This window comes from Raphanus sativus, chromosome 6 (assembly GCF_000801105.2).
Source record: "Raphanus sativus cultivar WK10039 chromosome 6, ASM80110v3, whole genome shotgun sequence".
NCBI lineage: Eukaryota > Viridiplantae > Streptophyta > Magnoliopsida > Brassicales > Brassicaceae > Raphanus > Raphanus sativus.
The window spans coordinates 48818454-48844191 of NC_079516.1; the positions used below are offsets into that span (position 1 = coordinate 48818454).

At 37.7% G+C, this 25738-nt stretch overlaps 9 protein-coding genes and 1 non-coding gene across 10 annotated transcripts; 7 read left to right on the forward strand and 3 right to left on the reverse strand.

The window, feature by feature from the left end:
* Nucleotides 1–280: 280 nt before the first annotated feature.
* Nucleotides 281–1167, forward strand: LOC108810285 (uncharacterized). The gene has a single exon (XM_018582405.2). It carries the CDS (start codon nt 487–489, stop codon nt 1054–1056), a length of 570 nt encoding a protein of 189 aa, XP_018437907.1. The 5' UTR covers nt 281–486; the 3' UTR covers nt 1057–1167.
* Nucleotides 1168–2360: 1193 nt separating this feature from the next.
* Nucleotides 2361–2934, forward strand: LOC108810975 (uncharacterized). The gene has a single exon (XM_018583042.2). The coding sequence runs from the start codon at nt 2517–2519 to the stop codon at nt 2835–2837; it is 321 nt and encodes a 106-aa protein (XP_018438544.1). The 5' UTR covers nt 2361–2516; the 3' UTR covers nt 2838–2934.
* A 337-nt stretch (nt 2935–3271) lies between these two features.
* On the forward strand, nt 3272–3356 carry TRNAM-CAU (transfer RNA methionine (anticodon CAU)). The gene is given in 2 exon segments: nt 3272–3309; nt 3321–3356. It is a non-coding gene; the product is annotated as a tRNA-Met (tRNA).
* Nucleotides 3357–5948: 2592 nt separating this feature from the next.
* Nucleotides 5949–7897, forward strand: LOC108813744 (protein HAIKU1). Its single transcript, XM_018586392.2, has one exon. The coding sequence runs from the start codon at nt 6369–6371 to the stop codon at nt 7563–7565; it is 1197 nt and encodes a 398-aa protein (XP_018441894.2). The 5' UTR covers nt 5949–6368; the 3' UTR covers nt 7566–7897.
* A 189-nt stretch (nt 7898–8086) lies between these two features.
* Nucleotides 8087–9409, reverse strand: LOC108806717 (multiple organellar RNA editing factor 6, mitochondrial). Its single transcript, XM_018578899.2, has 4 exons — nt 8946–9409; nt 8732–8829; nt 8598–8663; nt 8087–8416 (listed from the first exon to the last, which is right to left on the reverse strand). Exons 1-4 carry the CDS (start codon nt 9335–9337, stop codon nt 8271–8273), a joined length of 702 nt encoding a protein of 233 aa, XP_018434401.2. The 5' UTR covers nt 9338–9409; the 3' UTR covers nt 8087–8270.
* A 1175-nt stretch (nt 9410–10584) lies between these two features.
* On the forward strand, nt 10585–12783 carry LOC108806887 (uncharacterized). The gene is made up of 9 exons (XM_018579096.2): nt 10585–11032; nt 11118–11269; nt 11350–11445; nt 11527–11589; nt 11681–11749; nt 11838–11940; nt 12025–12090; nt 12253–12341; nt 12428–12783. The coding sequence occupies exons 1-9, from the start codon at nt 10711–10713 to the stop codon at nt 12569–12571; spliced, it is 1104 nt and encodes a 367-aa protein (XP_018434598.1). The 5' UTR covers nt 10585–10710; the 3' UTR covers nt 12572–12783.
* A 3059-nt stretch (nt 12784–15842) lies between these two features.
* Nucleotides 15843–17067, forward strand: LOC108810262 (AT-hook motif nuclear-localized protein 21). Its single transcript, XM_018582385.2, has one exon. The coding sequence runs from the start codon at nt 16114–16116 to the stop codon at nt 16978–16980; it is 867 nt and encodes a 288-aa protein (XP_018437887.2). The 5' UTR covers nt 15843–16113; the 3' UTR covers nt 16981–17067.
* Nucleotides 17068–19680: 2613 nt separating this feature from the next.
* Nucleotides 19681–20292, reverse strand: LOC108810425 (auxin-responsive protein SAUR77). The gene has a single exon (XM_018582537.2). It carries the CDS (start codon nt 20096–20098, stop codon nt 19730–19732), a length of 369 nt encoding a protein of 122 aa, XP_018438039.1. The 5' UTR covers nt 20099–20292; the 3' UTR covers nt 19681–19729.
* Nucleotides 20293–20745: 453 nt separating this feature from the next.
* Nucleotides 20746–21304, reverse strand: LOC108811147 (late embryogenesis abundant protein 18). The gene has a single exon (XM_018583195.2). It carries the CDS (start codon nt 21154–21156, stop codon nt 20860–20862), a length of 297 nt encoding a protein of 98 aa, XP_018438697.2. The 5' UTR covers nt 21157–21304; the 3' UTR covers nt 20746–20859.
* Nucleotides 21305–21864: 560 nt separating this feature from the next.
* Nucleotides 21865–24304, forward strand: LOC108813384 (MND1-interacting protein 1). Its single transcript, XM_018585924.2, has 3 exons — nt 21865–22019; nt 22139–23547; nt 23622–24304. The coding sequence occupies exons 2-3, from the start codon at nt 22168–22170 to the stop codon at nt 24108–24110; spliced, it is 1869 nt and encodes a 622-aa protein (XP_018441426.2). The 5' UTR covers nt 21865–22019; nt 22139–22167; the 3' UTR covers nt 24111–24304.
* Nucleotides 24305–25738: the final 1434 nt, after the last annotated feature.

Here is a 25738-nt window from a genome sequence, read left to right on the forward strand (position 1 = left end):
TTATTTACTTGGCTTCGATTTGATGATAAGGCACGAATTTTTTTTATTTTGTTTCTATAAACTTGGAAGTTCCAAGCTCCATAACTTCTTTGCGGTCTGGAGTCATCTGCCATTAATAAAATCACATTATTGATCTTAAATCCTTTTTTATCTCAAAGTAGAATTAAACCAATGATTTTTTTGAATAATCTCAAGAACTGACAAATGTGTTAGTAAGTGAAATGTAGAAGGGGTTACTTCGTTAAAAGCAAATGTTTCGATTAAGGCAAATGAAAACGTTTCACTTAACCAAAAGGTTAAGGTTAACGCAGAGTGGGCTTACTCCCAAATAAAATAAAAATAAAATCCACTTTATAACCTCCGCCTCTCTCTCTCTTTTTCTTTCTCTAGCTCTCAGTCCAAACGAACGGTTGTGTGTCAAAGACAGCAAGCAATAGAGTTTCAGAGACGAGAAAAGGCAAAGGAACACGCAGAGAACACTGTCAAATGGATTTGCGTTTCCACGAAAGAGAAAGCAGCGTTTGGCAGAAATGCTCAAGACACGACTTATCTAACCGCCGTTTCGTCTGCGGTGGAGGCGGCGTTTGTCCTTACTGCCTCCACGAACGTCTCTCCTCACTCTGCCCCGACTGCGCCCGCGATCTCCCTTGTTCCTGTACCCCACGCGCCTCCCTCGACGTTGATGTTCCCTTCACCGGCATCGGTTCCGTTGGCCGCGTTTCCAGCCTTATCGAATGCGAGCCGGCGTTTAGGAGATCCACATCCATGTCTGTTCCGTTTCTCTGGTCTTCTAAACCGGAACCGGTTGAGAAAACCGGGTCGAACGTCGAACCGGGTCGTGGACGTTCGCTCTGGAGACTGTTCAGAGGAGAGAGTAAAAGCAAGACTGCTAAAGTGATGAGGAAGTCGAGATCGGTTGCAGTCTCCGACGCAGGAGAACTGCTATCTTTGCCGGTGACGAGCAAGGGAAGTGGTTGGTACTTTCCAAGCCCGATCAAGGTTTTCAGACAGTCAAGAATCTTGTTTCAACAAAGATCTCCTTTGTACAGAGGTTGAACTCTAGCTTTTCGTCAGTTTGTGCCTTTTTTATTTATTTGCTAAATGCTTTTTTATTTTGTTGATTAATAGTTTTATTAATATGTTTCATAATGAAGATGTTGATTTTATACATGAAACTTTGATGAATCTTGTGTCACCAACCAAACTAAAAATTTTCACTACAATTATGTTCTCAAATGTTCACTTTCGGTAAGGATCATTGAATCAGTTAGTACTTGAAACATATGGTAATGTTTTCTAAACTAGAAAGTACAAACACTCAATTATCGAGTAAAAGATAAAGTTTGATGGCTTTGTAGATATTTTTAACAAAAAACGAGAAGCAGTAACATGGTTACATGTGCATGGAAGCCCTACCAAACACGTGAATGAAGCAGTCTCCATTTTTTATAAGAAAACTATTTGCAAGAAACAAAAAGGGGAAGAAGGAACGGGAAATAGGGGAACGTGAGTGGACATAGGAAAGAGAGCCCGACAAGGAGTGGCGACAAACATACGCACACGGTTGCACCATCCCTCTTCCATGTCATCATCACCCATTCAACTTTTCTACCTTTTCCATAAGCAGTCCGCGCCAATCCCTCAGCCTTTTTATTTTTTCCTTTAATTTTAACCAAATAACTATATATGGATTTCAAGATATTAACATGTAGTAAGGGCATAGCATATATACAAATATTATCAGCTTTTTGAAGTACAATAATCTTAGCTATATACCATCTTAATTATACAAACTTACAACTTTGTCTATTGGACACAATAATCTTTATTTTGTTCAATCTCTAACCAACTTTGGAGTTTTCTTTCTTCGTCTACTTGTTATGGATTGGGTTGGGCCATATCGTTAATTTTAAGAAAATATGGAGTTTTTCCAAGATAAACAAAACGACATGAACTAAAAATAATCAGACGCAAATTTGGACATACGATAAGATAATCATTAGATTGTTTAAGAACGAAAAATTCGTAATGCAACTAAGAAATTAGTTAGTTTTTCAAAGGAAAAGAGGAAAAAAAAATATGTAAGAGATAAAAACAAACATCTAAATAATTGATACGAACAAACAGCAAAAACATACTAATGTGATGCTTTCACAGTGATTGTAGGAGTTTTGTTGATCATGAAATAGGAAAATCTAGAGTCAGTCTTTAGGCTGTAAGATAAAAATAGAAAAAACAATAAGAAGCATCTACTCATCATAAAACTCTATTTTATCCACAAAACGATTGAATACTAAAAATAAGCAACCCTGGTCCAAAAAGGTAACGTTTGTTTATTTCTTGTCATTCAATCAACCACAACCCAAGACACAACATCTCTCCCCAAAGGTTGTCATTTAGGAATTGATTTTTCTTTGTAAGACCGCAAAGCCTGTGCAATACAATACAATCTAAACCCAGTAGATAACAACACCCTACAAAATTCTTTCATTTTTCTGTTCAATTCCCGAAGGAAGATGAGCCTGAACTGCCTCACCTGCCACACCCTGCAAAGATCAGACTCTGACATAGACATAGGAACTCTTAAAGATTCAAAGATCACAGAAAAAAACGCAACGTCAGGATATGAAAAAATGGTAAGGAACCGAACAATGTTGCCAGCGGTGAGACGGGTCAAAATGGGACATCGAAGGCTCTACAGCGCGGACGCGGTGGTCTATAGGGATCTTGACGAGCCAAAGCTGGCAAGAAGCAGTGGGCTTAGAAGGGATTGGAGCTTTGAAGATCTAAAGAAACAAAGAGATGAGATAAAAATTGGAGAGACAATAAAGGAATAAGTCAGATCTCCTTTCTGACGTTTGTTCTCATGCATGTCCTTGTTGTTGTTAACTTGTAAGTTCCTTTCAAACTGTAAGGATAACCTACCGCCCAATGTCAAGGTTCTTATATGTACATTCATTTTCCTAATGAATATTTTAGAAAAAGAATGACCTGAATTCCATGAGAGTAATAAACCAACTCTGAGAGGTCTTCAGAATCATTATCCTTCTTTGGACAGATATTTGAATATATATACAAAAGAGAGGAAATATCCAGAACACATGGATGAAATGACTTGCATACAATTTAGCAAGTCTAAGGGAGATCCTTCTTTTCCGGTACAAGATGTTAATGATGTGATTGATTCTCAACTTGTCCATCTGAACGAAAGATGATTATTAGCTGGCACAACTTTGATATATTTATGACACGGATCTACTGATTATCAGATGGGGTGGTGGCGCAGTTGGTTAGCGCGTAGGTCTCATAGCTATTGAGTGATCCTGAGGTCGAGAGTTCGAGCCTCTCTCACCCCATTCTACTTTTTAGGTTTCACCTGCTTGGGTAAAAAAGTGTATCACGTACCGTTCTTATTCTTTAGAGCTTGGGTAATATAATTCTGACGGCTATTGACATTCACACTCCGTGGAGTTTTTTTCCTCATGCTTTAATTAAGTGAAGAAGACATTTCAAATCTTCTCATGAGTTTAATCTTTTACCTGCTTGGGTAAAAAAGTGTATCACGTACCGTTCTTATTCTTTAGAGCTTGGGTAATATAATTCTGACGGCTATTGACATTCACACTCCGTGGAGTTTTTTCCTCATGCTTTAATTAAGTGAAGAAGACATTTCAAATCTTCTCATGAGTTTAATCTTTTACCGTTCTTATTCTTTAGAGTTTGTCAGTTTGGCATCATCCAAGTTGGATCTTTTGTTTTTTTTACACTAATTTATTGTTAGGAAATTTACCAAAATATAATGAAAATTTACCATCTTTGTCCCTATAATATAAAGTCAACATTATTTTATCTCTATAGTATGATTTTCCTTAATTCTAGAATTGACCTTTGATTAATCAAATAAATACATTTTAAAATATTTAAATATTAAAAACGAACTAAAAATAATTTTTAATTTAAGTCAAAATTTTAGAATATATTAATATTTAATCATACCAAAATTTTAAATATTTTTTATTTTTATAATTTATACATATTTAATAATTTATGCTTTAGTATAATACTTAAAAATAAAATAATTTAAAAATATTGTAATGTTGTTTTAAAATAACAGTCACTATATTTGATAAACTTTAATGGTAACTTTAAATATTTTATTACTATTTATTTTATCATGTTAAAACAATACTTTGATTATTTTATGAAAGCTAAGAATACATCAAAACCAAAATCAAAAACTGAAAACGAAAAACAAAAACAAAAACCAAAAACAAAAACCTAAAAGTTAAAAGTTAAAAACCAAAAATTAAAATCTAAAAAGAAAATCTAAAAACAAAAAAAAAACTCAAACTAAAAACTAGTAGAAACAATCATCACCTAGATGGTTTGTGAATAGTTTTCTTTCAGGGTGTGACTGGTCAACTGAGAGTAATCCAAATAAAATAACTTAGAAAAAAATGATAGAGTACCGAGCCTAATATAATAAAATATAATTAAAATTGTTTCTACAAAAGCTGATTGGTGAAAATTTCACCGTGAAATTAAAGCTGAGCTGAGTGGAGATTTTTTTCACTATAATATTCTCGCTTGTAATACCATAGTCAAAACTTTAGAATAAAAATTGTTTTAGTATATATCAACAATGTAATTTTAGTTTTAATATGATTTCTTTAGTAGAATAATGTTTGGAAGAATCTCATTTTCCGTGATTATATATTTTAGTTTGTATTTCATCATACGGTTTGCAAATATTTCTTTTGAAAAACCAAATTTAAACTAATTTCAAACCTTATATAAATATCAACTTTTAGAAAAAAAAATGTTACAAGATAAAGAACCATAGATGATAGTTAGAAATAAGGGTGACCATTTTATACGTTAAATTTGATTCGATTCGTTATTTGTTTTGATTCGATTCATAAAATCCAGATATTTGTAAGTCTCCGAAACAAAACAAATATTAAAAATAAATATCCATTAAAAGCGAAGCAAATCACAATACTAAAAAAATTAGAAGCGAATATTCGATCTGCTTCGACTTATATACCTATAGATATATCTATGACTAAATATAAAGTTTCATTAATTTAAAATTTTATAAAACACATAGTTTCATTAAATTTTAGTTTATCTTATATACTATGTGAAATATTTTATAAGAAAAAGGATATTTCTAATGTTTTTTAGATTTACTTGTATTGAAAAAATTGATAAATTATCAGTAAATGTCCGTGAATATTCTTAAATATCCATATTTTTTTTGGATATCCGGAAAAAGAAACAAATCAAACCAGAAATCAGACATATCCGTAAATTATGAAACAAATCACGAATAATAAAAAATATGGTATTATTCAATCCGTGCCTATCCATACTTAGCAAATTTGTCACTCAGCAAAAAAAAAACAAAAAAAAAAGTTATCAAAGAATAATATAAACACTCAACAACGATGTCAGAAAAGTCATAAAACCGGAAGGAAATAGCTTTATAACAATGAAAAGAAAAACTCATTTTTCGTCGAGTATATATCTTGGTTTGTATATCATAATGAAAGAAAATCACAATAAAAAGAATAATTGCAAAAAAGTATATATGGTTTCCTATTTTTTTCTTTCTTAGTTTAGAAAAAAAAACTAATTGATCATTCTACTTTAGATATCTTTCACAAATTAGGAAGATAATTTTTTGTCCGACCAGCTGGAAAATGATAGATTTGCATGCCCAAAACAACCTTTCTACTTTGGATATATAAACAGATTTCCCTTCCTATTATATACCAATCCATCCACTTTCCATTATATCATTCCTTATTAACAAATAAACACTTGGGGAAATGTTAGCAGGAAACGAGTGTGACGATCTGGACACGTCATCTCCAGTCTGGCAAAACAAGATATTTTTTTTCTAAATTATATATATATATATAAAATAAAGAGAGACACTGAGACGATTGGGTCATCTCATTTTTTTTTCTTCTTCTTCGTTGACAGATTTAATTTAGGGTTCATTTGAATTCTCCTTCTTTCCCAGCTCAACTCAGCTCAGGTGAAATTGAAAGATCTGATTCAAATCCAGCTATTCTGGGGTCTTTTGGGTTTTGTCGGATCCCAATTCTCAGGTGAAAAGTCCTCAACTTTTCCTCCATCTTACTGTTATTTCTGAGCTTTAGAATCGTGGGGATTTTTTTGATTTAGGAGCGCTCTGCTTTATCTTGATTCGGTTCTGAGCTTATTAGTTAGATAATCAGTAGACAGAGAATCCATCCAGCTGCTAAAAGATTTGAACTTTAGCTGATTTTTAAGGATAATTGGCTTCGGGATTGGTGGGGAGGTTTTGATAGATAGATAAGATAGATAAGTAGGTGGAGATGGATAGGCCTCGTCAGAATGATCATTTGGGTGTGAACAAGACTGGGAAGAATATCAGAAAGAGTCCTCTGCATCAGCCCAACTTCCCTGCCGCCAATGCGAGTGCGAATGCGAATGCAGCCGCTGTTCCGAGGCCTCAAGGGCAGCCTCAGGTTTATAACATTAGCAAGAACGACTTCAGAAGTATTGTTCAGCAGCTTACTGGCTCTCCATCACGTGAAAGCCTTCCTCGCCCTCCTCCGAACAGCAGCTCACCGAAGCCTCAGAGTACGCGGTTGCAGAGGATTAGACCACCGCCCTTGACGCAGATCAGCCCGCCTGCGGTTCCTCCCCCTACCATGGCTCCTATACAACATCGTCCTCACGGTGGCTTCGTTAGACCGCCTCCTCCACAGACGCATTTTCCTCAAGGCACACAACAACAACAACAACAGCCGATGATGGGTCAAGGGGACCAGTTTTGGTCTAATACAGCTGAGTCTCCCATCTCAGGGTATATGCGTTACCTTCAAAGTTCACTTGGAGATGCAGGTCCTAATGGTAACCAAATGCAGCCAGGTCCTGAACATCGCCCATATATGCCGGCTCAGTCTCAACCTCAGCCTTATATGCCAGCTCAGTCTCAACGTCATCAGCCGTATATGGCAGCTCAGTCTCAACCTCAGCCTTATATGCCAGCTCAGGCTCAGAGTCAACCACAAGCACAACCACAGCCACATATGATGCCTGGATCACAACCTCATATGAATATGCAGGGACCACTACCACCACCCGGATTAGTTCCAAGCCCAGTGCCTCGTAATTTTCCTTCCCAGCCTCAGTTCAACGGTCCTGTACCTGTCACGCCCACTCTGCCCTCTCCGAGGTTTAATCAGATGTATGGTGGGTTTCCTTCTCCTCGGTATAACGGTTTCGGACCACTAAACTCACCTACATCCCAGTTTGCTCCACAATCTCCTACTGGTTACCCGAACATGTTCGGTCCTAGATCACCATATCCGTTGCTATCACCAGGAGGTCAGTATCCACAACCACTCACGCCAAACTTCTCGTTTTCACAACTAGCCCAATCAGGAAATCACGGACCCGGTGCAGCAGGTTCGGGTCTTCCTCAGCCACCTCCATCTCCAGGACTTATGTTCCCGTTGTCTCCAGGGTTCTTCCAAAACCCAAGTCCAAGATGGGGTAATTACTAGGTGCTCTGTATCCGCAAATCTCATCATGTTCATTTTTTTCAAGTCTCTCCGTAGGTGTTAGTCTGTACTAAGAAAGAAGCTTTTAATCTTCAGAGCCTGCAGTAGAATAGATGCCGCAGCATAGCTGTGTAAATGGCACAAAAAAATGCTTTTGTATACATTCTTTTACTCTGTTTTGGGTTCTTCTAGGTAAAAATGTAAAAGCTTTAAATGTGGGAATCTTGGGATGACGATGATGATGATTACTTTTGTTTTGTTTGTCACAAAATCTGTTGTCTTTTGTGTAATATTGTACACAGGCTTTATATACAAAACTCTGTCAATTTATATGATCTTCGGCTGTTCTTAAAGCAAATGTCTTTGTGTTTTTTATAACTATAATTCATTTCTTGTAAAGAAAAAGTAACCAAATCACAAATGGTGTTAAGTTAAAATAAGTAAAAAAAAAATTATTAGATATGAACATTTTACTTCTCCACTTTACATTACTTGCGCATTCTATTAGATGAAGAAACAAACAGTTAAGCTTAACTCAATCCAAAATATCATAAATTCAGTAGCATTATTCATAACACCATCATCACCATTTACATTATTCAGACTTAGTGAAGCAAAATAACATAAGAAAAAAGGGTAATGGGATCACAGTTCAAAGGGAAAAAAGAAGAAGATGTTTAGCATAGAAGACACTGAGAAACTGGAGTCCTAACGCATATTATCTCTCCGTCGAACATTCTTGGTTCTGTCATTGTACTTGGGCCTATCCGAGCTTCTATGAGTCGTGAACTCCACCATCCTCCTCTGTCTCTCTGGTGGACGCGGAACCACTTCTCCATTCACAAACAACTCAGCTACAATTGCAACAGAAAAAAACATTCACCAAAGACTTGATCAGCGAATAAAGTTCAAACCTTTCAATCTTAATTTTTGCTTTGGACACTAGTTTAAACTAGAGTAATTGAACTAAGACAAATCTTGATGGGTAACACATGAGATGATCAACTGACAGAATTGAGTGTTGATGAACTTTACCTCCATAATCTTTGTACTCTGGATCAACATAAGAGTCAGGAAGCACGAAGAGAACACCAGGAATCCCTAAACGACAACCAAAACACATCATCCTCTGAACAAACCTTGTCTATTCGAAAAGAGAAAAAGATTACCTTCGAGTTTGTTTGATGTCTCCTCATCAATCTCACAGCCAAACCCAAAATACCTCTCGCAAGAAACGTTGTAGATCTTCCTCTTAGCTTCTTCCTCACTGTTTAAACCAAATGGAGAGAGAGAGAGAGTGAGAGAGTTCTAACTACAAGACACGATAACGGTTTGGTCTGTAAATGGGAAGAAAGGCAAAAAAAAAAAAGAAAAAGCTTTCACCTTCCGACAATTTTGGCAAGAGTCTGAACATAGCAATCGATCATTTGCTGTCTACTCGCGTTTTCGCCGCCGGGCTTGTCCATGACGATGAGCCAATGCTCGTAGTCGCAGCCAGGGAACAGCGGCGCCATCTCTGTAGGTGCTCTGTCGCTGAAATTGGATCCGGAATTAAGCGGCGAATACGATCCGCCGGACCTATCCATCCGGGTCCGGATCGTCGTCAGACGGGTCGAAGCGGGGATGAATCCGAGGGCATGGAACAGAGAAGGCGATGATCGATGGGAAATGAGGGTAGAGCGAGAAGGAAGTAGGGGAGGAGCGATGGCTCTGGAAGTGGAGAAGAGACGAGTAGCGACGCGTGATGCGGTGGAGCGGGATAGGGTTTTCGCCATTGATACTGGTGTGACGCGATGGAGGTGACTAGGGTTTAAGGATTCGAGTGAGTTTTTTTTAGAGCATTTTCTGATCGACTGATGAGAGCTGGAAGAGGATAAAACTAATTGGGCTTCGAGTTTGTTAATGGGCCTTGGCAGTTTGAAAATGTGCGCAAACTTATATTAAAGCCTAATCGCCAAACAAACAGATTTATAATTAATGTGGTAAAGATTAATAACCTTAATCGGGTTTCATAATCAAAAATTTGACAAAATCCAACAATCTGTTCCAGATTCTTTTTTTCTTTTTGTTTTTTTTTTAATGTTTCTGGGTTCTAGTCAACCACTCCTGGATTCAAAGTTCAAACAAACACTCTACATGCAACTTTTACATGAATTTCACGTTTCGCAATAAGTTAATAACAAACAATTTGTTATCGTGAATGCAAAATACAAAGACTAATTTGAAGACAAGTTTCTTTAAGGCATAGATTTCCCGTTTCATAACAACAAACAAGCATTCACCGAGAGCATGCAAAATTGCAAAGACTAGTTTTTCATTCGTTCTGTGGACAATAGTCAAACAGTCCTGGTTCTTGTACATGTGCACCAGGTCCATTTGTTAAGGGTCCAAAAATTAGTTAGAATCGAGTCTTTTTTCAAAATTGTTTCTATTATCATATAAAACATATCATGTACAAGGTCCAACAAAAGGTTGGCTGATAGTCAATCGCGATCAAACATAGAGATGAGAGATCAGATACGAGGTGTGATGGTCCATATATACTGATAGAGGGGTAAGGCGCGGTGACTAGAACGGGTTGACTTTCAGTCTTGAGTTATAGCACCCAACTAAAAGGCCATGTACAGTAATACACTCATAGCATCCGTCTGTCGCGTTGTGAAAATCTCAGCTTTGAAAATTCTCTGTAGTATTTTAGATTATTTTTAATTAAACTCTGCTTTGCAGAATCTGCATGGGTATGTCTTCATTCCACGTGGCGTGTTTGAATAGGTTAACACAGCGGATTAAATAAAAATAAATAAATAATTAATGACATGGCAGTTACCTCCGTTGGGAACAGATTCTGATGCGGACTAACGATATCTTTACGTGTCGAATTCTTGTTGGTTGATGAGATATGCTTCATCCACAATTCCACATCAAATACCCTCCCAGCCACACGATGAAAATCCGACGGACGAGAACGAACCTTATCTCCCCAGTTTTAGATTCTTTTATAAAATGCAAAGGGAAGAAGAACACAACTAATAAGCCTAGAAGAAGTGAAAGAGGCAAATGAAGAAGACAAAGCACGGAGATATATAACCGGCCGGAGATTACAACTGAGATTATTAGTAGTGTGCCGATTAGATCAAACGAAGCCACAATGGAGCTTCCATTACTCTCTTACACCAACTCAGTCACGTTTTCGCGCACAGGCATATGCTCTTCTTCCTCTTCCTCCTCAACTAGTATTAGAAACTTCCCGGGGAAAAGAATGAGCTTAGGAATGGGACTCAATAATTCAAGAAGCGTCAAAGCTTCAGCTGGACGGAGCACAGAAGGCGTCGAGAAGACAGACGGAGGACAGTTCGCCGGTCCTGTCATGGAGGTCACTACACTTGATCGCGGCTTTGCTAACTCCACGACCGTTGATTTTCCGGTATGGGACAAAATTGGCGCCGTGGTTAGACTTACTTACGGGATCGGTGAGTACCTTTTTAATGATGTAGCAACTTTTTTTTTGGATTAGGATTTTTTTTAAAACGTGTGTGTTTTTTTGTTTTTTATTAGGGGTATATGGAGCAATGGCTGTAGCAGGAAGATTCATATGTTCAGTTACTGGTATTGACTCGTCTGGTGGCTTTGATCCTTCTCTTGATGCTCTTCTCGCCGGTCTTGGCTATGCTACACCACCCATCATGGCTCTCCTCTTCATACTCGATGTGAGGATCAGTCTTCTTTTAATTCTTATAATATTGTTAGGATTGTTTTTGAATGAACATATTTTTTTTTCTGGCTTCAGGATGAAGTTGTGAAACTATCACCACATGCTCGAGCCATCAGAGACGTGGAAGATGAGGAACTAAGAAGCTTTTTCTTCGGAATGTCCCCATGGCAGGTGAAACATTTTTCAAGGTTTTATTGGTTTCCAAAATGGTTTTAATAGTTGAGTATTCAATCTATGGTTATGTTTGTCCAGTTTATACTCATTGTGGCGGCCAGTTCGATAGGAGAAGAGCTCTTTTACCGTGTTGCTGTACAGGTTTGGTTTCATTAAAACTTTAGCCCAAGTATAATCCACTTTTTGACTGAATTGTTGCCTGATTATAAAGTCTCTCTGATTCTTCTCACAGGGGGCTCTGTCTGATATATTCTTGAAAGGAACACAGTTGATGACAGACTCTAGAGGCATGGCCTCTCTGGTAAAATTTAAAATCTATATCCTTCACATTTTTTCTACTTGTATTTCTTCTTCATGGATTTTTTTCATATATTATTGTTTACATCTAGACCGGAGTCTTGCCTCCATTTGTTCCGTTTGCTCAAGCATTTGCAGCTGTGATCACCGCTACTCTCACAGGCTCACTCTACTTTCTTGCTGCTTCTCCAAAAGGTCAGGACCCCATGTCTCTTAATTTTCTAGTTTCTTAGTTAATTCTCTTTCCTTTCCTTTCTCATTCTCATTTTTATTTTTCAGACCCAACATACATTGTTGCCCCGGTTCTAAGGTCACGCCGCGATGACTTTAAGAAGCTTTTGTCTGGTACTAACTCCTTCTTCCTTCTCTTTATCTTCTCTCTTTCTATGATCAATATTGTTTCGAATTAAGGTTTGGAAGGATAACTTGGAAAACAAGAAACGTTAATTAAACCGGTTTAATAAGCACTTAGCACACAACTAACGGTATCATCATTGTTGTGTACAGCTTGGTACGAGAAGAGACAGATGAAGAAGATTTACTCTCCTCTTCTCGAAGGACTCTTAGCTCTCTACCTCGGTATTGAATGGGTTCAGGTAGTACAGTTCTCCGGTTCGGTTTAGTATGCAATATTTTCTTTTCTGGTTCCAGTTGATAATGTTTTCTTTTATTACATTTCCAGACGGACAATATCTTAGCACCGATGATGACGCATGGTATATACTCGACGGTAATATTAGGGCATGGGCTGTGGAAAATACATGATCACCGTAGAAAGTTACGTCGGAGGATCGAACTGCTTAGATCAGAGACCGCTGATGAATGAACAATTTTAAAATCATCTATAGATTGTATGGGGGTGGGGCGGTTGGATTTGTGTGTATTTTTTTGGGGTATGGGGTCGTATAGTAATAATTAGAGAACTTAGATCTCCATAAAATTTAGAACAGCTGCATATATATACATAGCATATAGTTGTATTTGTTCCTAGTTGTGAGGTTAAAAATAGCAATATAGCTTGAGCCTCTCTTAAACTCACTTTTGAGTCATGTCTGTTTGAATGGATAAAGCAAGAAATCATAAATGAAACCGAAGAACACAACTAACACATTGATTTCAATCACCATCCGGGAGCCCTTCAAGCTAGTGTCACAGTTCGGTTTCTTCATTTCGTCATGAAATGACATGTGACGCCCCTGTTCTTACCTCCTTCCAAGTTCTGAAATGCCATGTGACGCCCCTGTTCTTCTCTTATTCTCGAGCTGGGCTTCGAACTTGGGCCGACGAAAACATGAACCCTCTTATGAGAGTGTTCGAATATGCCTTTAGTCACGGAATATTTAGAGTAACAGACAAACCTTGAAAATGATTAAATTAAACAATGACTTCGACATCTTAATCATAGTCATTTTTTGTCAACTGGGCTGTCTTCTTCTTAGTTTTTTTGTTAAAAATCTTCTTCTTTCCTAGTTTTAATTCTTAATACTTTCACAATTAACGCCGGTAGTCGGTAGAATCATGTGGAGAAGGATGCATGACATGTGACACCCCTGCTCTTACCTCCTTACATTAACGGTCTTATTCTAAAGTTCTCTTATCATCAGATCAGATCAATATATCTATATAGAAATTGATGCATTGAATGGTCTTTTTTTTTTCTTTCATAACCCTGATATTCGAATGTTTTCGAAAGAAATCCGACTAGTTTCTAATGTATGTCCACCAAAACTGAACTGGAAAACCCACCGAAAACATTTAGAAGAGCTGCGAAAATATTCGAGATTCGAATGTAGGTGGTAAATCACAACCATGATTCCTCTACCACTAGGCCACAAGTGCCAGACTAAACATATTTGTTGTTGCCTGTTGCAATATATATACATGAATAACTAACGGAAACATCATGTTGGGTGTGGACACATTACTTTAAATACTTCCGGTCGTGCGGAAACTAGTTTAAATGTGACTAGTTAAATTGATTAACTAAATTATTTCAGCATTATCATATTCTAGTTTGAATGTGATGTTATTTTACATACTATCATTTTTAAGAAACTTCCTATATATATCAATGATATTGTTTGTTGATTGAGGTTGTCGATAAGTTTTACATGACATGAGTCACTACGTAAAGTTTTGGGCATATCTCAAATTTCGAATTGTTTTCTATCCAAAAGACTAACAAATGTTTGGTACGTATTTTAGCAATAATATACTGCTTATATTACGTATTTTATATGTTGCCAAAAAAAAAAACTGCTTATATATATGATTAATAACATGTATATTATATTCTGTCGCAAAGAGCATAAAAGCACTCACAGACAACACAGTGGCAACACACAGATTAAATAATTAGACGTTACGTTATACACATTTTTGTAAATAAATTAACTCTGAAGTCCAATGCAATTAATCAACTCTTGTATTCGCTTAGCGATTAATGGAATCTTGATCATTTTAATAATCTAGGTAGAGTAGAATTGATAATTGAAAATGCTAATTATTAATAATTAATGGTCGGCTTTTTGATTTATTAATTAAATGGCTCCATCGCTACAATAGCACAAGAAGCCGTCACACGTTGTCCGGCGCCGTTGCAAAGTCTATCCTTATACATCTAACATCTAATCCGTTTTTTTTTTAAATTATTTCTTCGTATAGACTATTGCTTTGTGCCTTTCATAACTTATTATTAATGATTAAACTCTCCTATTATTCAGGGAGTTATATAGTTTAAATTTTAAAGAAATGTTTTTAAATTGTTTTCTCCTTTGTATGCACACCAGCTTTTTGTTATCTAATGATGGTTGTAACCCTAAGACCTAAGTCTTACATATCCATTTTGTAACAGGTAAACAAATCTGCTGAAAATGGAGTCTTGGTACCAAGTCTGACTGCTATGTGGTCTTGGCGTCCCCTGGTTTATCAGATGACGAAGTTTATCTTTGTCCACGGTCTAATTGTTATTTAGAAAATATCAGAATTTGTCAACTGGTTTTTATCGCTACCTAGGAGTTAGTTTCTTTCATGTTTTATTGCAATACAACAGTTGAGTTTTCTTAAGAACTGAGGATTGTGTTAGCCAAAAGTGCAAGCGAGTCTCATAAGGGCGTGGAACCACGCGTCGCTGCGCACCCGTCACTTGACCGCATGAATCTCCGCGTTGCTTCCCTTTTGTTTAGTGATTATCCTCTTAATTTATTTTAAACTAATCGAAATAATAAAAATATAATTATAAGTTGTTAACCATGGTTAATCGTTGACAGAGAAAATATAAAACCATAGTTAATTGGTCAACTTGGTTAACTAACTATAGTTTAAAATTAGAATCGAGCTCATTTCGTCATGTATTTGATGCTCCAAATAATTATATTACAACACAAAATACTTATTTTTCCTACAGGATGCATAGGGGCATAACATTTTAATAGTAAACACAGCTAGAAGCCTAGAAAACATTAACATTTGTAAGCGTATTAGTTTATTTGAATTCGTGTGTATTGTCGTAAATTTCCCTTAAATATTTGTTTGCCGGAAGATTTCGTCCGAATTGTACAAAGAAAATCAGAACTAATGGGACTTACCGAAATTTTAATACTTCATGGCAACGTTATGCGTTCTTTGTCTAAATCTTATACATTTATTTGCTCATTTGTATATGTTTTCGTTAGTTTTTGGTATACGTTTTCATTAGTTTATGACTCTATGTATTGGTTCACCGATAGGAAGTACTGATTTTTTTACTAAGAATGTCAAGTCCAAATCTATTTGCAAAAAGAAATCTAATTAATGAGGGATGAATTGTTAATCGATTTATAATACTAAGGTGAGAAGATCAAACAAATTATATATTTTCACATTCTTGGGATCTCGATGTTGTCTCCAAATGTCCAATGCTTTATAAAGCCGGAAAACATATACTAGTACCCTAGTACAACGGCAGATTCTTCAATAACATGTACATATAACAAAATCTAGCTAGAACCGCAATGTCTTTATACATACTCGACAATATAATAACCGACTTAATACTTGGACTCGAATTTGATTGATCTTATACATATACTGCACTACATAAACATAGAATAAAAATAAAACCTTATAATAATTGTCTATTGGGGCCGATTGGGTCTAGAGACAAGACTTGGTCTTCTGCTTCTTCTTCACCTTTCTCCCCTTTCATAAATATTTCATTTCTCAGGTTTCTATATAGTTTCTTCTCCACCATTTTATAAATTTCCTGCTTGTCTGCTATCTCTTACATTAAATCTAAACCTAAATCATTAGAATCCTTAATTACGTTTTAAAAATCCTAACTCCCTTTTAAAATATATTTTGTTTGTTTTTTCTCAGTTTGATATTGACATGGCTGGTCTCGATCTAGGCACAACTTCTCGCTACGTTCACAACGTCGAAGGCGGCGGTGTTGGACAGTTCTCCACCGACAACCACCACGAAAATGACGGTGGAGCTGGAGGAAACCACCACCACCTCCATCATAACCATAACCATAACCATCATCAAGGTTTGGATTTGATAGCTTCTAATGACCACTCTGGACTAGGCGGTGGCGGTGCCGGAGGAGGAAGCGGTGAGCTCGTTATGCGGCGGCCACGTGGCCGTCCAGCTGGATCGAAGAACAAACCGAAACCTCCGATGATCGTCACGCGCGAGAGCGCAAACACTCTTAGGGCTCATATCCTTGAAGTCGGAAGTGGCTACGACGTTTTCGAGTGTATCTCCACTTACGCGAGGCGGAGACAGCGAGGGATATGCGTTCTTTCCGGAACCGGAGCCGTCACCAACGTCAGCATCCGTCAACCGACGGCGGCCGGAGCTGTTGTGACTTTGCGTGGCACTTTCGAGATACTTTCCCTCTCTGGATCCTTTCTCCCGCCGCCTGCTCCTCCGGGAGCGACGAGCTTGACGATATTCCTCGCCGGAGCTCAGGGACAGGTCGTAGGAGGTAACGTTATTGGAGAACTGATTGCGGCGGGGCCGGTGATGGTAATGGCGGCTTCTTTTACGAACGTGGCTTACGAAAGGTTGCCTTTGGACGAGCATGAGGAGCAGTTACATGTCCAAAGCAGCGGAGGAAATATGTATACGGAAGCCACAGGCGGAGGTGGAGGCGGAGGCTTGCCGTTCTTAAATTTGCCAATGAGTTTGCCTCATATGGGAGTTGAAAACTGGCAGGGGAATTCCGCCGGCGCCGGTAGGGCTCCGTTTTAGCTTCTGTTTTTGTTTTTAAAACTTTAATTTGTTTTTTTCCTATATTTTATTTGTTACGGAAATAATGAAATTATGATTTTCTTTTAATCGTGACAAAAAAAAATGATTTTCTTTTAAACAATTGTTCATGTATTCTTCAGTAGCTTTTTAGTTTTTACTTAGGTTAGTGATTTATCTTTTAAATTACTAAAGTTATATTCGACTTAATGAGTTGTTATATCTGGTTCTTTAAATTTTCGGTTATTGTTTTTATCCACGTATAAATGCTTCGAGTTTATCAAAAAGAAATGCTTCGAGTAATCTAGTTTTTGTAGCAAGCTAACACTAACACTCAACATGATTACTATATAATACTAACATACCCAATAACTATATATTCTAACCCACATACTAACTATGTTGACAACACAAACACCCCTTTTTGAGTTTAGATTATAATTAACTAAGGTTTGTTTGTTAAATTTCATAGCCAGTTGTTGTTGAGCAATGGTATGCTACTAATACATATGTAGCAGCATATTTATCAATTAGTATATTATATATATATATTTTTTTTTTGATAAAGAACTAAAGCTTGTATATACAGTATTGCTATACTAAAAGGATTTAGCTAGAAAAACAATCATTTAGTTCGCTAGGGTTTTTCCAAACACATGACTGAATAGATTGTCCGCCTTTTCAAAGTTTTGAGGCCATCAAAAGTAATAAAAGACAGGAAATAGTAAACGACAAAGAATTAAAGTAATGCTAGTAAAATGCAAAGGAAACTGCAAGTGGAGAGATTAGGAAATTAAACTACTGTATTAATCTGACCATTTCAGTTCCAGATCATGCCCTGAAGTGCTCGACCCATTTGATGCTAAGCTGGCACACACGTAATTATCTAAAGCAAAGTAGCCTAAAATGTCATCACAACACGTTTTAATACTAATTAACAATCATTAAGATACACTTTTTTCATTAAGATACACTACTTATTTCAAATTACAATATTGCTAGCTCATAGCTTGGAGTAAAGAAAATATCAATAAAATTTCATAGATTAAAAATCAACACAGTTTATGGATTACATAGTATAGTGCCCATTAACTGTTATTGTTAATTAAAACAATAAAAGACTCTTTTCATTTTACAAAAATAGAGTTAGACTCTCAGTGGACTAGATGGTTGGATATTGGTCCGTCGGAGGAATAGTTAGTTGAGTTTCGGCCCGTCAAATATCTACAATTTATCAAAAACAATTATATATTTTATGCATTTTTATTAACTAATAATTATTAATTATAATTTTAATAAAAATGTAAATGAATTTATTTATTTTTATTGGTTTAGGATTATGAAAAATAAATAGTCAACAAAAATATAATTAAATTTCAATATATTATTAATATTTATAAAAATAAAACATGCAATTATTTTGAAACAGAATAATATATGGTGTGTTTTTATTTCTTTGGTGCTTCTGTAGCCATAAAGTTACAAGATCGGCTTCTAATATCTACAAATCCGAAGAAAACTTCTGAAAATATTATGAATGGGTCCATTTATAAAAGTAAACACTGTTTTGAACTAATAATATGTATGATTTGTTTTTGGTCTTTCTCTATGTATATTGAAAAAACATAAATGGTCATGGACGTCCCTAAAATGTTGGAGACCATAAATATTTTAGTAAAATTTAATAAAAATATTATTTTTTTCCAAATTTGAGGGTTTTTTTCAGTGTAAATTTTTTAAGAAAATTTGAAGACTATAATCCAATGATTCATTTCGTCATGTTCAGGACCACCACTGTAAATGACTAAGAGCTTCACAATCAGTTGCGGAGATAGAAAAAACTTTCAAGAGGTCAATTTCGAAATTGGCATATATCATAGAGATCATCTAGCTAAAATTTACAAGATTTGTCTATGTTTTAATGAATTATACAAGTAAAGTTTATTTTTTATAAAAATCCACTTGGGTCATTTTACCCACCTGCCAACACCCTACCTCCGCCACTGTTCACAATGGAAGTATCTCATCCAGATTTATATCGTGAAGTAAATATAGAATTGTAATGTTCCCTAACCGCGCATATAATATGTTAGAAAATATATACATTTTCTGGTCTTCGCAGAGAATGATGTAGTATTAATAATATACTGCAAGTAGTTATCATTTTCGGTCAACAATATACTTACGTTATCTAAAGTATTGATATACAAATATACATGTAGGTAAAGAAGGGACAACCATAATTTTTACGAAAGTACTACGGATCCTTGCTCTTTCTTCATTGGATTTTGTATCCAACTAACCTTTATAACATATTGATATGATATTATTAAGAACAGAAGCATTCTAAAACAAGCTAATCAATCTTTCTTTATATAAAGTCCATAAAGTTGCAAAAGATTACTTGTTAATTAGAGTTTTATATGCATGACAATTATTAGTGAACCATGATCGAAACATCACATCCGAACGTTTGACAGCTAGATTAGATTTCTTTGGGCATTTGAATAATGAATGTCTTATGGTTATCTTATTGAAAGATAGAGCAGATTGTTAGGCCTTTTTCAGGAAAAAAAAAGATAGAGCAGATTGTTTGTTGGTTTATTGTTATCTGATCTCAAAACTAATAATGGGCCAGCTTTAAGCCCAATGTCTGTAGGCTGAAGCGATGAAGACTCTAAACTCTAATTCGTAGACCGAGTATAGCATCACAATATACGTGTAAAATGTTATAACATCACAATTTATTTCTCTAGCAATCTTGAGCATAGAAATCAACGATCTCGACAACATCCATATCTGAAAATGTAGAGGCATCGTTATGAAGAAGCCACAGCAAGTGTTCAAACAAGATCGAGTCTACATGATCAAGCCAGACAACTCTACTGGTCTGGTTTAACCGGCTTTTAGTGCCATCCTTAGCCAAACCAATCAAGATTCTAAACGGTATCTCTTCGAGTACATACGGTTCGACCATGAACTCCTTCTTCTCCTTCCCTACCACCACCCTTATGACCGTATCCTCCATATCGTCGTCAGTTAGATTCCGGTACGCAAACCGCCGCGAATCAGCCGAGGATAGACGTCGGAGTTTCATTACTGGAGAAATCAAGCAAGCCATCTTAGAGAAGAATCAAAGTTTGTGAAGAGATAGTTTAACAAGAACCGAAAGAGAGAGAGTTTATAAAACAATATGAACACAAATGAATGGTTTTGGATTAAACGCGGTTTCATTTATAACAAAGACGGTTACGCTTTGGTACGTGACTAGCTATGGTTGGTTAGTATTGCTGCTTGTTATATGTCAAGATCGAGTTCGACGGCCCACCAACATGCTAAGCTTTCTTCCTCCATCCACTTGTTTTTGGGAAGAAAGCGATCTTACTCGTATATATGATAATCTTCTAGCCTACCAAGAGAATGAACTTTCTAACTAATTCCTCACGTCTACGCAAACTTCGCATTTATAACCTACCGAAGAATATCATCTTGACCGAAAATGACATATCGTTATCGTTTTGTTACGATTTATAAATATGATTTTCTGAATTCTATTGCTTCTTCCAAATACACACAAAATTTAACATAACTCTTTGCACTTTGAGATACTTTGTGAAAATCAATTTTACATTACATAACATAAAACATAAACTCTCATATGCATGTATGTTGAGTTTGCATTTTTTTTTGGGTCAACAGTTTGCATATAAATTAAAGATCATGCAATTTGAAGTAAGTCTCTATTCCCAGGAGAATACATCAGAGGAATCAAACAAGAAACTTCAAGTTCTTTTTTATTATAAAAGACACAAAAGCATACATACTATATAAGCAAACTAAAGCGCTAATATAGTTTTACATCTTGTGATAAAAAAGAGAGTTTTAGAGCTGTCCCGGCGGGTAATGAGCAGCGCCAGTGGTTCGGCTAGGATAGGCGGTGTGTCCAGGAAGATGGTGGCTGTGAACCTGAGCGTCTGCCGCATGCTCAGCCTTAGATTCGTGGAGGTCGGCCTTGGCCTGTGCCTCCTTAGATTTCTCTCGCTCGTGACCCATCTTCTTCTCTTCTGAAGTCCTAGCCATAGTCTTCTCCGCATGTCCTTGTGCCTTTGCGCTGCCGATGTTGAGCTTCTCCTTGGCCGTGCTGGCCATGTCGCTGATCTTCTCCTTCGCCGAATGCATCTTCTTCTTTCTTGAACTAAACTTACTTTTCCCTATGCTTTTGTTTGCTTAAAGCCCTCCAGACTCCAATCTAATTTAACGACCACTGACGTACGATTAGTCGAGAGTGTGGGCAATCGCCACGTCTACTGCGCACATACGTGTCATGAGCTATGCATATGTACGTGGAGTACGTGCACACGTAAGCACATGCAAAAGCTATCTATACGAATATAGTTTTTTTTTTAGAGGAATATAGTCTATTTACTCTTATTTATTTTCCATTTTAAAATCTCTCACTTAAAACCTGTCTCGAGTGTTGACCAAAATAAAGAACCTCTCACCGAAGAATCCAAACCTTCAAATCAGTTTACAGGAAAGAGATAGTTACACAGTTAAGCAAGCCTTGTGAGACGAGCAGAAGCAACACAGCTTAATCATGTGTAAATTAACAATGGTGAGTTACTTGCATAGCTTACAAAGGAAAAAGCTTTCTTGTAGTTACTCTCAGCAGCGAAGTAGTATCTCAAATTCTTACGCGTTACACCAAGAGAGCTATCGGGTTGGAAATCAATCTTTAAGGAATGGCCATTGCATTGCCTGTCAACAAAATGAGCAAGAGCGTGCTTGTTCCGGAGCTGTGTCAAGGGTAAAAGGCGAGTGAAACGACACCGTGTTGGATATAATTAATGGTATGGCCCAATTAAAGGCCCATAAAGTAAAATATGAGCCCACATTGTTCACCACTCACAGTCACACCACCACCAAGATTTTTTTTTTTTTCCTTACATGTCATATATGCTCGTGGCCCCTCTCTGTCTCCTCGTCTCTACACCCGACGTTTCTTCTTCTCAGTTGAGAAACAACACAGCCATCACCGATCAGTAAGTTCTCCCATACCTTTTTCTTCCTTTTTGCTAAATAAGTTTAATTTAATTTAAGTTCCATCACTATCTCCTGATCCTGGTTTGGTTCCGCATTCATAATCTCCTTTCCCCTTCAGATTCTCGCATACACAAAAGATACCATCCGATGGGCTGTACCGTGAGGGCGAAGCACGTCAGACCGAACCGAAAGACCCGATCCACGACGAAACCCGAACTCGATCCGTCGTGTCTCACAGCTCTCTCGAGTCTCAAACATCTCGTCAATCGCCACCCGGGCCTTAGCGGCGAGGACAACAACGGTTGGGGCTACTGCACCGAGGAGCAGCTGGAGGATCTCCTCCTGAAGCATCTGGAGTATCTTTACAACGAAGCGGTCTCAAAGCTCGCGTCTTTAGGTTACGGCCATGACGTGGCGCTGAGAGCTGTGCTGAGCAACGGGTATTGTTACGGCGGGATGGATGTTCTGACCAACATTCTCCACAACGCGTTGGCTTGTCTGAAAGGTGGTGGTGGTGGTGGTGATGAGGATGGATCGGAGGAAGAGGATAATGTGTTCGCTGATCTGAGACAGCTGGTGGAGTACTCGCTTACGGGTATGGTTTATCTGTTGCAGCAGGTTAAGCCTCGTTTGAGTAAAGGTGACGCCTTGTGGTGTTTGCTTGTGAGTGAGCTTCACGTTGGGAAGGCGAGTACGGTTGATATACCACCGCCGAGCTCTGGGAAGGTTGTGAAAGGTGTTGTTAATCCGCCGGCGGCGTTGACGTTGGAGAGAGAGATTGATTGTCCGAGGAGGTTTAATCTCACGCCGTCTATGAAGTCTTTGTTGAGAGAGAACGTTGAAGCGTTTGCTGCTGGTTATCACGCTAGTATGAAGCAGAAGAAGCAGTCTGAGGCTAGTGATCGCGCTGCAAGCGAGGAGAGTGTTGTTAGTTCAGTGCTGGAGAAGTTCCAGGATCTGAACCTTGATGATGATGATGATGACAGTGTTGTTGATTCGGAGCCTAAGGATGTTGCTTTGATAGGGCTGTTTCGTCAGGTTCAGGATCTGAGAAGGCAAGTGAAGGAGAGGAAAGAATGGGCTCAGAAGAAGGCGATGCAAGCTGCGCAGAAGGTGAGTGATGAGCTTTCCGAGTTTAATTCGTTGAGGAGCGAGAGAGAAGAGACCTTACGTTTGAAGAAAGGGAAACAAAGTGGGGAGGAGGCAACCATGAAGAGAATATCAGAGATGGAGAATGATCTTAGGAAAGTGAGCAGTCATGTTGACAAGGCTAATATGATAGCGAGGACACTTGAGAACGAGAACGCAGTGATCCGGGCTGATATCGAAGCTTCCAAGCTGAGTGAATCAGAGTCGCTCACGGCTTGCATAGAGGCGACGAAGAAGGAGAAGAAACGGTTGAAGAGACTTGTAGCGTGGGAGAAGCAGAAGATGAAGTTGCAAGAGGAGGTTGCTGGTGAGAAAGAGAAGATCAAGGCGCTCACTAGATCTTTAGCACAGATCACACAAGAGGAAAAAGAATACGAGGTACCAAGAATATGTATTTATCTTCTGAAGCTTAACTGTTTTTGTCTGCGGTCTCATTACTATTTATCTTGCAGGAGAAATGGAGGGAGGAGCAGGAAGCAAAGGAGCGTGCGTTGGCTCAAGTGGAAGAAGAACAGCGGTCCAAGGAAGCAACCGAGGCTAGAAACAAGAGAAATGTTGAGAGCGTTCGTTTGAAGATCGAAATAGACTTTCAGAGACGCAAAGACGATCTCCAGAGACTGGAACAAGAGCTGTCTCGGCTCAGCAAGGCCTCTTCCAATGACTCGAGCCTCCAATCCAATAACACAAAGGGAGAAGTGGTGGTGTCTAAACTGCTTGAAGAGCTGGAGAGGCTTGATGGGTTCTATGAGAAAGAAGAAAACAATGACCGGGAGTGTCTGATCTGCATGAAAGATGAGGTTTCGGTTGTGTTTCTCCCTTGTGCGCACCAAGTTGTCTGTACGAGCTGCAGCGATAGCTTCATGGGAGGTGGCAAAGCGACTTGTCCTTGTTGCAGAGTTCCAATTCAGCAGAGAATTCGTGTCTTTGGAGCAACTTCCTAGTCAAAGTACTTCTTGTATTCAGTGGTATAATACTTTAGTTTAAAACTTATGGAGCTCTCTGCTTCATGTTAACTGTGGCTTGGGTTCGAGGGTTTCTGAATGACAATGTTAAGCATTTACTCTTTACATAAATTAAGTCTTTGGATTCACAATGTTTATCAAATAAAATTAAAGCTTTTAGCTGAAAATAACTATTTAAAGCCTTTTTTTTGTGCAACGATTTAAAGCCTTTTATTTAACAAATAGTCCCATATCATTCTAAAAGCATATCAATAGCTCCATAGTTATTTTATTTGGGAAATCTTATGAGATTTTGAAGAGTGTATTGACACATTACGTGTTGGTATGGTGGACTTTGCTTGAAAGACAAATATAACATGGGTTCCAGGAGGAATCTGTTCTCTGTATAAGATTCTTACATTTTGAAAGATTTGTCAGTGAAAAAAAAAAGAGAATATTACTCCATAAACAACAAAAACTAGACGGGATATATGATGAGTGATTGACTTTGACTGTGTTGTGACTTGTTAGGATAAGTATGGTTAATTATGTATTTAGTAAGAGATAATGATGTAAATATTAGAGATAAATACTCTAGTATAAGTCGGTAGAAAGATATACTTGTAACGTTGTATATAAGTTGAGCTTGAGCCTCATGATCAATACACATAAAATATTCAGTACTTGCTTGATTTAACATGGTATCAGAGCAATAGATCCATTCATTATCGATCTTTGCTTATTCAATTTTTTTTTCATAAAGTTCTAAGATCTTCAACGTGATGGGAGATAATAAAGTTGTTGTTGCCGGCGTGTCCGGAGAGAAGGGTGCAAGCTCACCGTATTCGATCTTCTCGTCGGATAATCCTGGAGCTTTGATTACTTCAGTTCAACTGAAGGGAGAGAATTACAACGAGTGGGCAACGGAGATGATGAATGCTCTCCAAGCCAAGAGGAAGGCATGTTTCATCGATGGTTCGCTGAAGAAGCCACCAGAAGGACACGCTGATCTTGAGTCATGGCTCAGCGTCAATTCAATGATAGTAGGGTGGTTGCGAACGTCTATCGAGCCACGAGTTAGGTCAACTGTGACTTTCATAACAGATGCACACAAGCTTTGGGAGAACTTGAGAGAGAGGTTCTCGGTGGGAAATAAGGTGAGAGTGCATCAGCTGATGTCCAAGCTAGCTTCGTGTAGGCAAGATGGGCAGGCAGTGATTGATTATTATGGTCGTCTGGCTAAGATGTGGGAAGAACTCCAGACGTATCGACCATCACCAGTGTGTACTTGTGATGCAGCTGCCGTGTACGAGAAGGAAAGAGAAGATGAGAGGGTACATCAGTTCGTAATGGGGCTCGATGAGTCCAGATTTGGTCATGTTGTCACAGCTATCATAGAAGCTGATGTTCTTCCAGATCTTGGAAAAGTTTATAACAAAGTGGTGCGAGAAGAGGATCGTTTGAACTCTGCAAAGATAAGAGAACAACAGCAGGAGGCTGTTGGATTTACAACTAGACGTGAGAACAATAATGATGACAATAAATCGAACAGTGGACGCGGAGGTACACTTGACGATCTGAACGCACAAGCACAAGGACCGCAAAACAGAGGACGTGACAGGATCTGT

Excerpts from the sequence above, each read along its gene's own strand:
- LOC108810975 (XM_018583042.2), top strand. The coding sequence starts at position 2,517 with ATGAGCCTGAACTGCCTCACCTGCCACACCCTGCAAAGATCAGACTCT.
- LOC108813384 (XM_018585924.2), top strand. The coding sequence starts at position 22,168 with ATGGGCTGTACCGTGAGGGCGAAGCACGTCAGACCGAACCGAAAGACC. Across the intron at positions 23,548-23,621 it reads AAGAGGAAAAAGAATACGAG|GAGAAATGGAGGGAGGAGCA; the intron begins GTACCAAGAATA and ends TTTATCTTGCAG.
- LOC108806717 (XM_018578899.2), bottom strand. The coding sequence starts at position 9,337 with ATGGCGAAAACCCTATCCCGCTCCACCGCATCACGCGTCGCTACTCGT. Across the intron at positions 8,664-8,731 it reads GACATCAAACAAACTCGAAG|GGATTCCTGGTGTTCTCTTC; the intron begins GTAATCTTTTTC and ends GTTGTCGTTTAG. Across the intron at positions 8,417-8,597 it reads AGAGTACAAAGATTATGGAG|CTGAGTTGTTTGTGAATGGA; the intron begins GTAAAGTTCATC and ends TTGCAATTGTAG.
- LOC108811147 (XM_018583195.2), bottom strand. The coding sequence starts at position 21,156 with ATGCATTCGGCGAAGGAGAAGATCAGCGACATGGCCAGCACGGCCAAG.
- LOC108810285 (XM_018582405.2), top strand. The coding sequence starts at position 487 with ATGGATTTGCGTTTCCACGAAAGAGAAAGCAGCGTTTGGCAGAAATGC.
- LOC108810262 (XM_018582385.2), top strand. The coding sequence starts at position 16,114 with ATGGCTGGTCTCGATCTAGGCACAACTTCTCGCTACGTTCACAACGTC.
- LOC108810425 (XM_018582537.2), bottom strand. The coding sequence starts at position 20,098 with ATGGCTTGCTTGATTTCTCCAGTAATGAAACTCCGACGTCTATCCTCG.
- LOC108806887 (XM_018579096.2), top strand. The coding sequence starts at position 10,711 with ATGGAGCTTCCATTACTCTCTTACACCAACTCAGTCACGTTTTCGCGC. Across the intron at positions 11,750-11,837 it reads CTAGAGGCATGGCCTCTCTG|ACCGGAGTCTTGCCTCCATT; the intron begins GTAAAATTTAAA and ends GTTTACATCTAG. Across the intron at positions 11,941-12,024 it reads TCTTGCTGCTTCTCCAAAAG|ACCCAACATACATTGTTGCC; the intron begins GTCAGGACCCCA and ends TTTATTTTTCAG.
- LOC108813744 (XM_018586392.2), top strand. The coding sequence starts at position 6,369 with ATGGATAGGCCTCGTCAGAATGATCATTTGGGTGTGAACAAGACTGGG.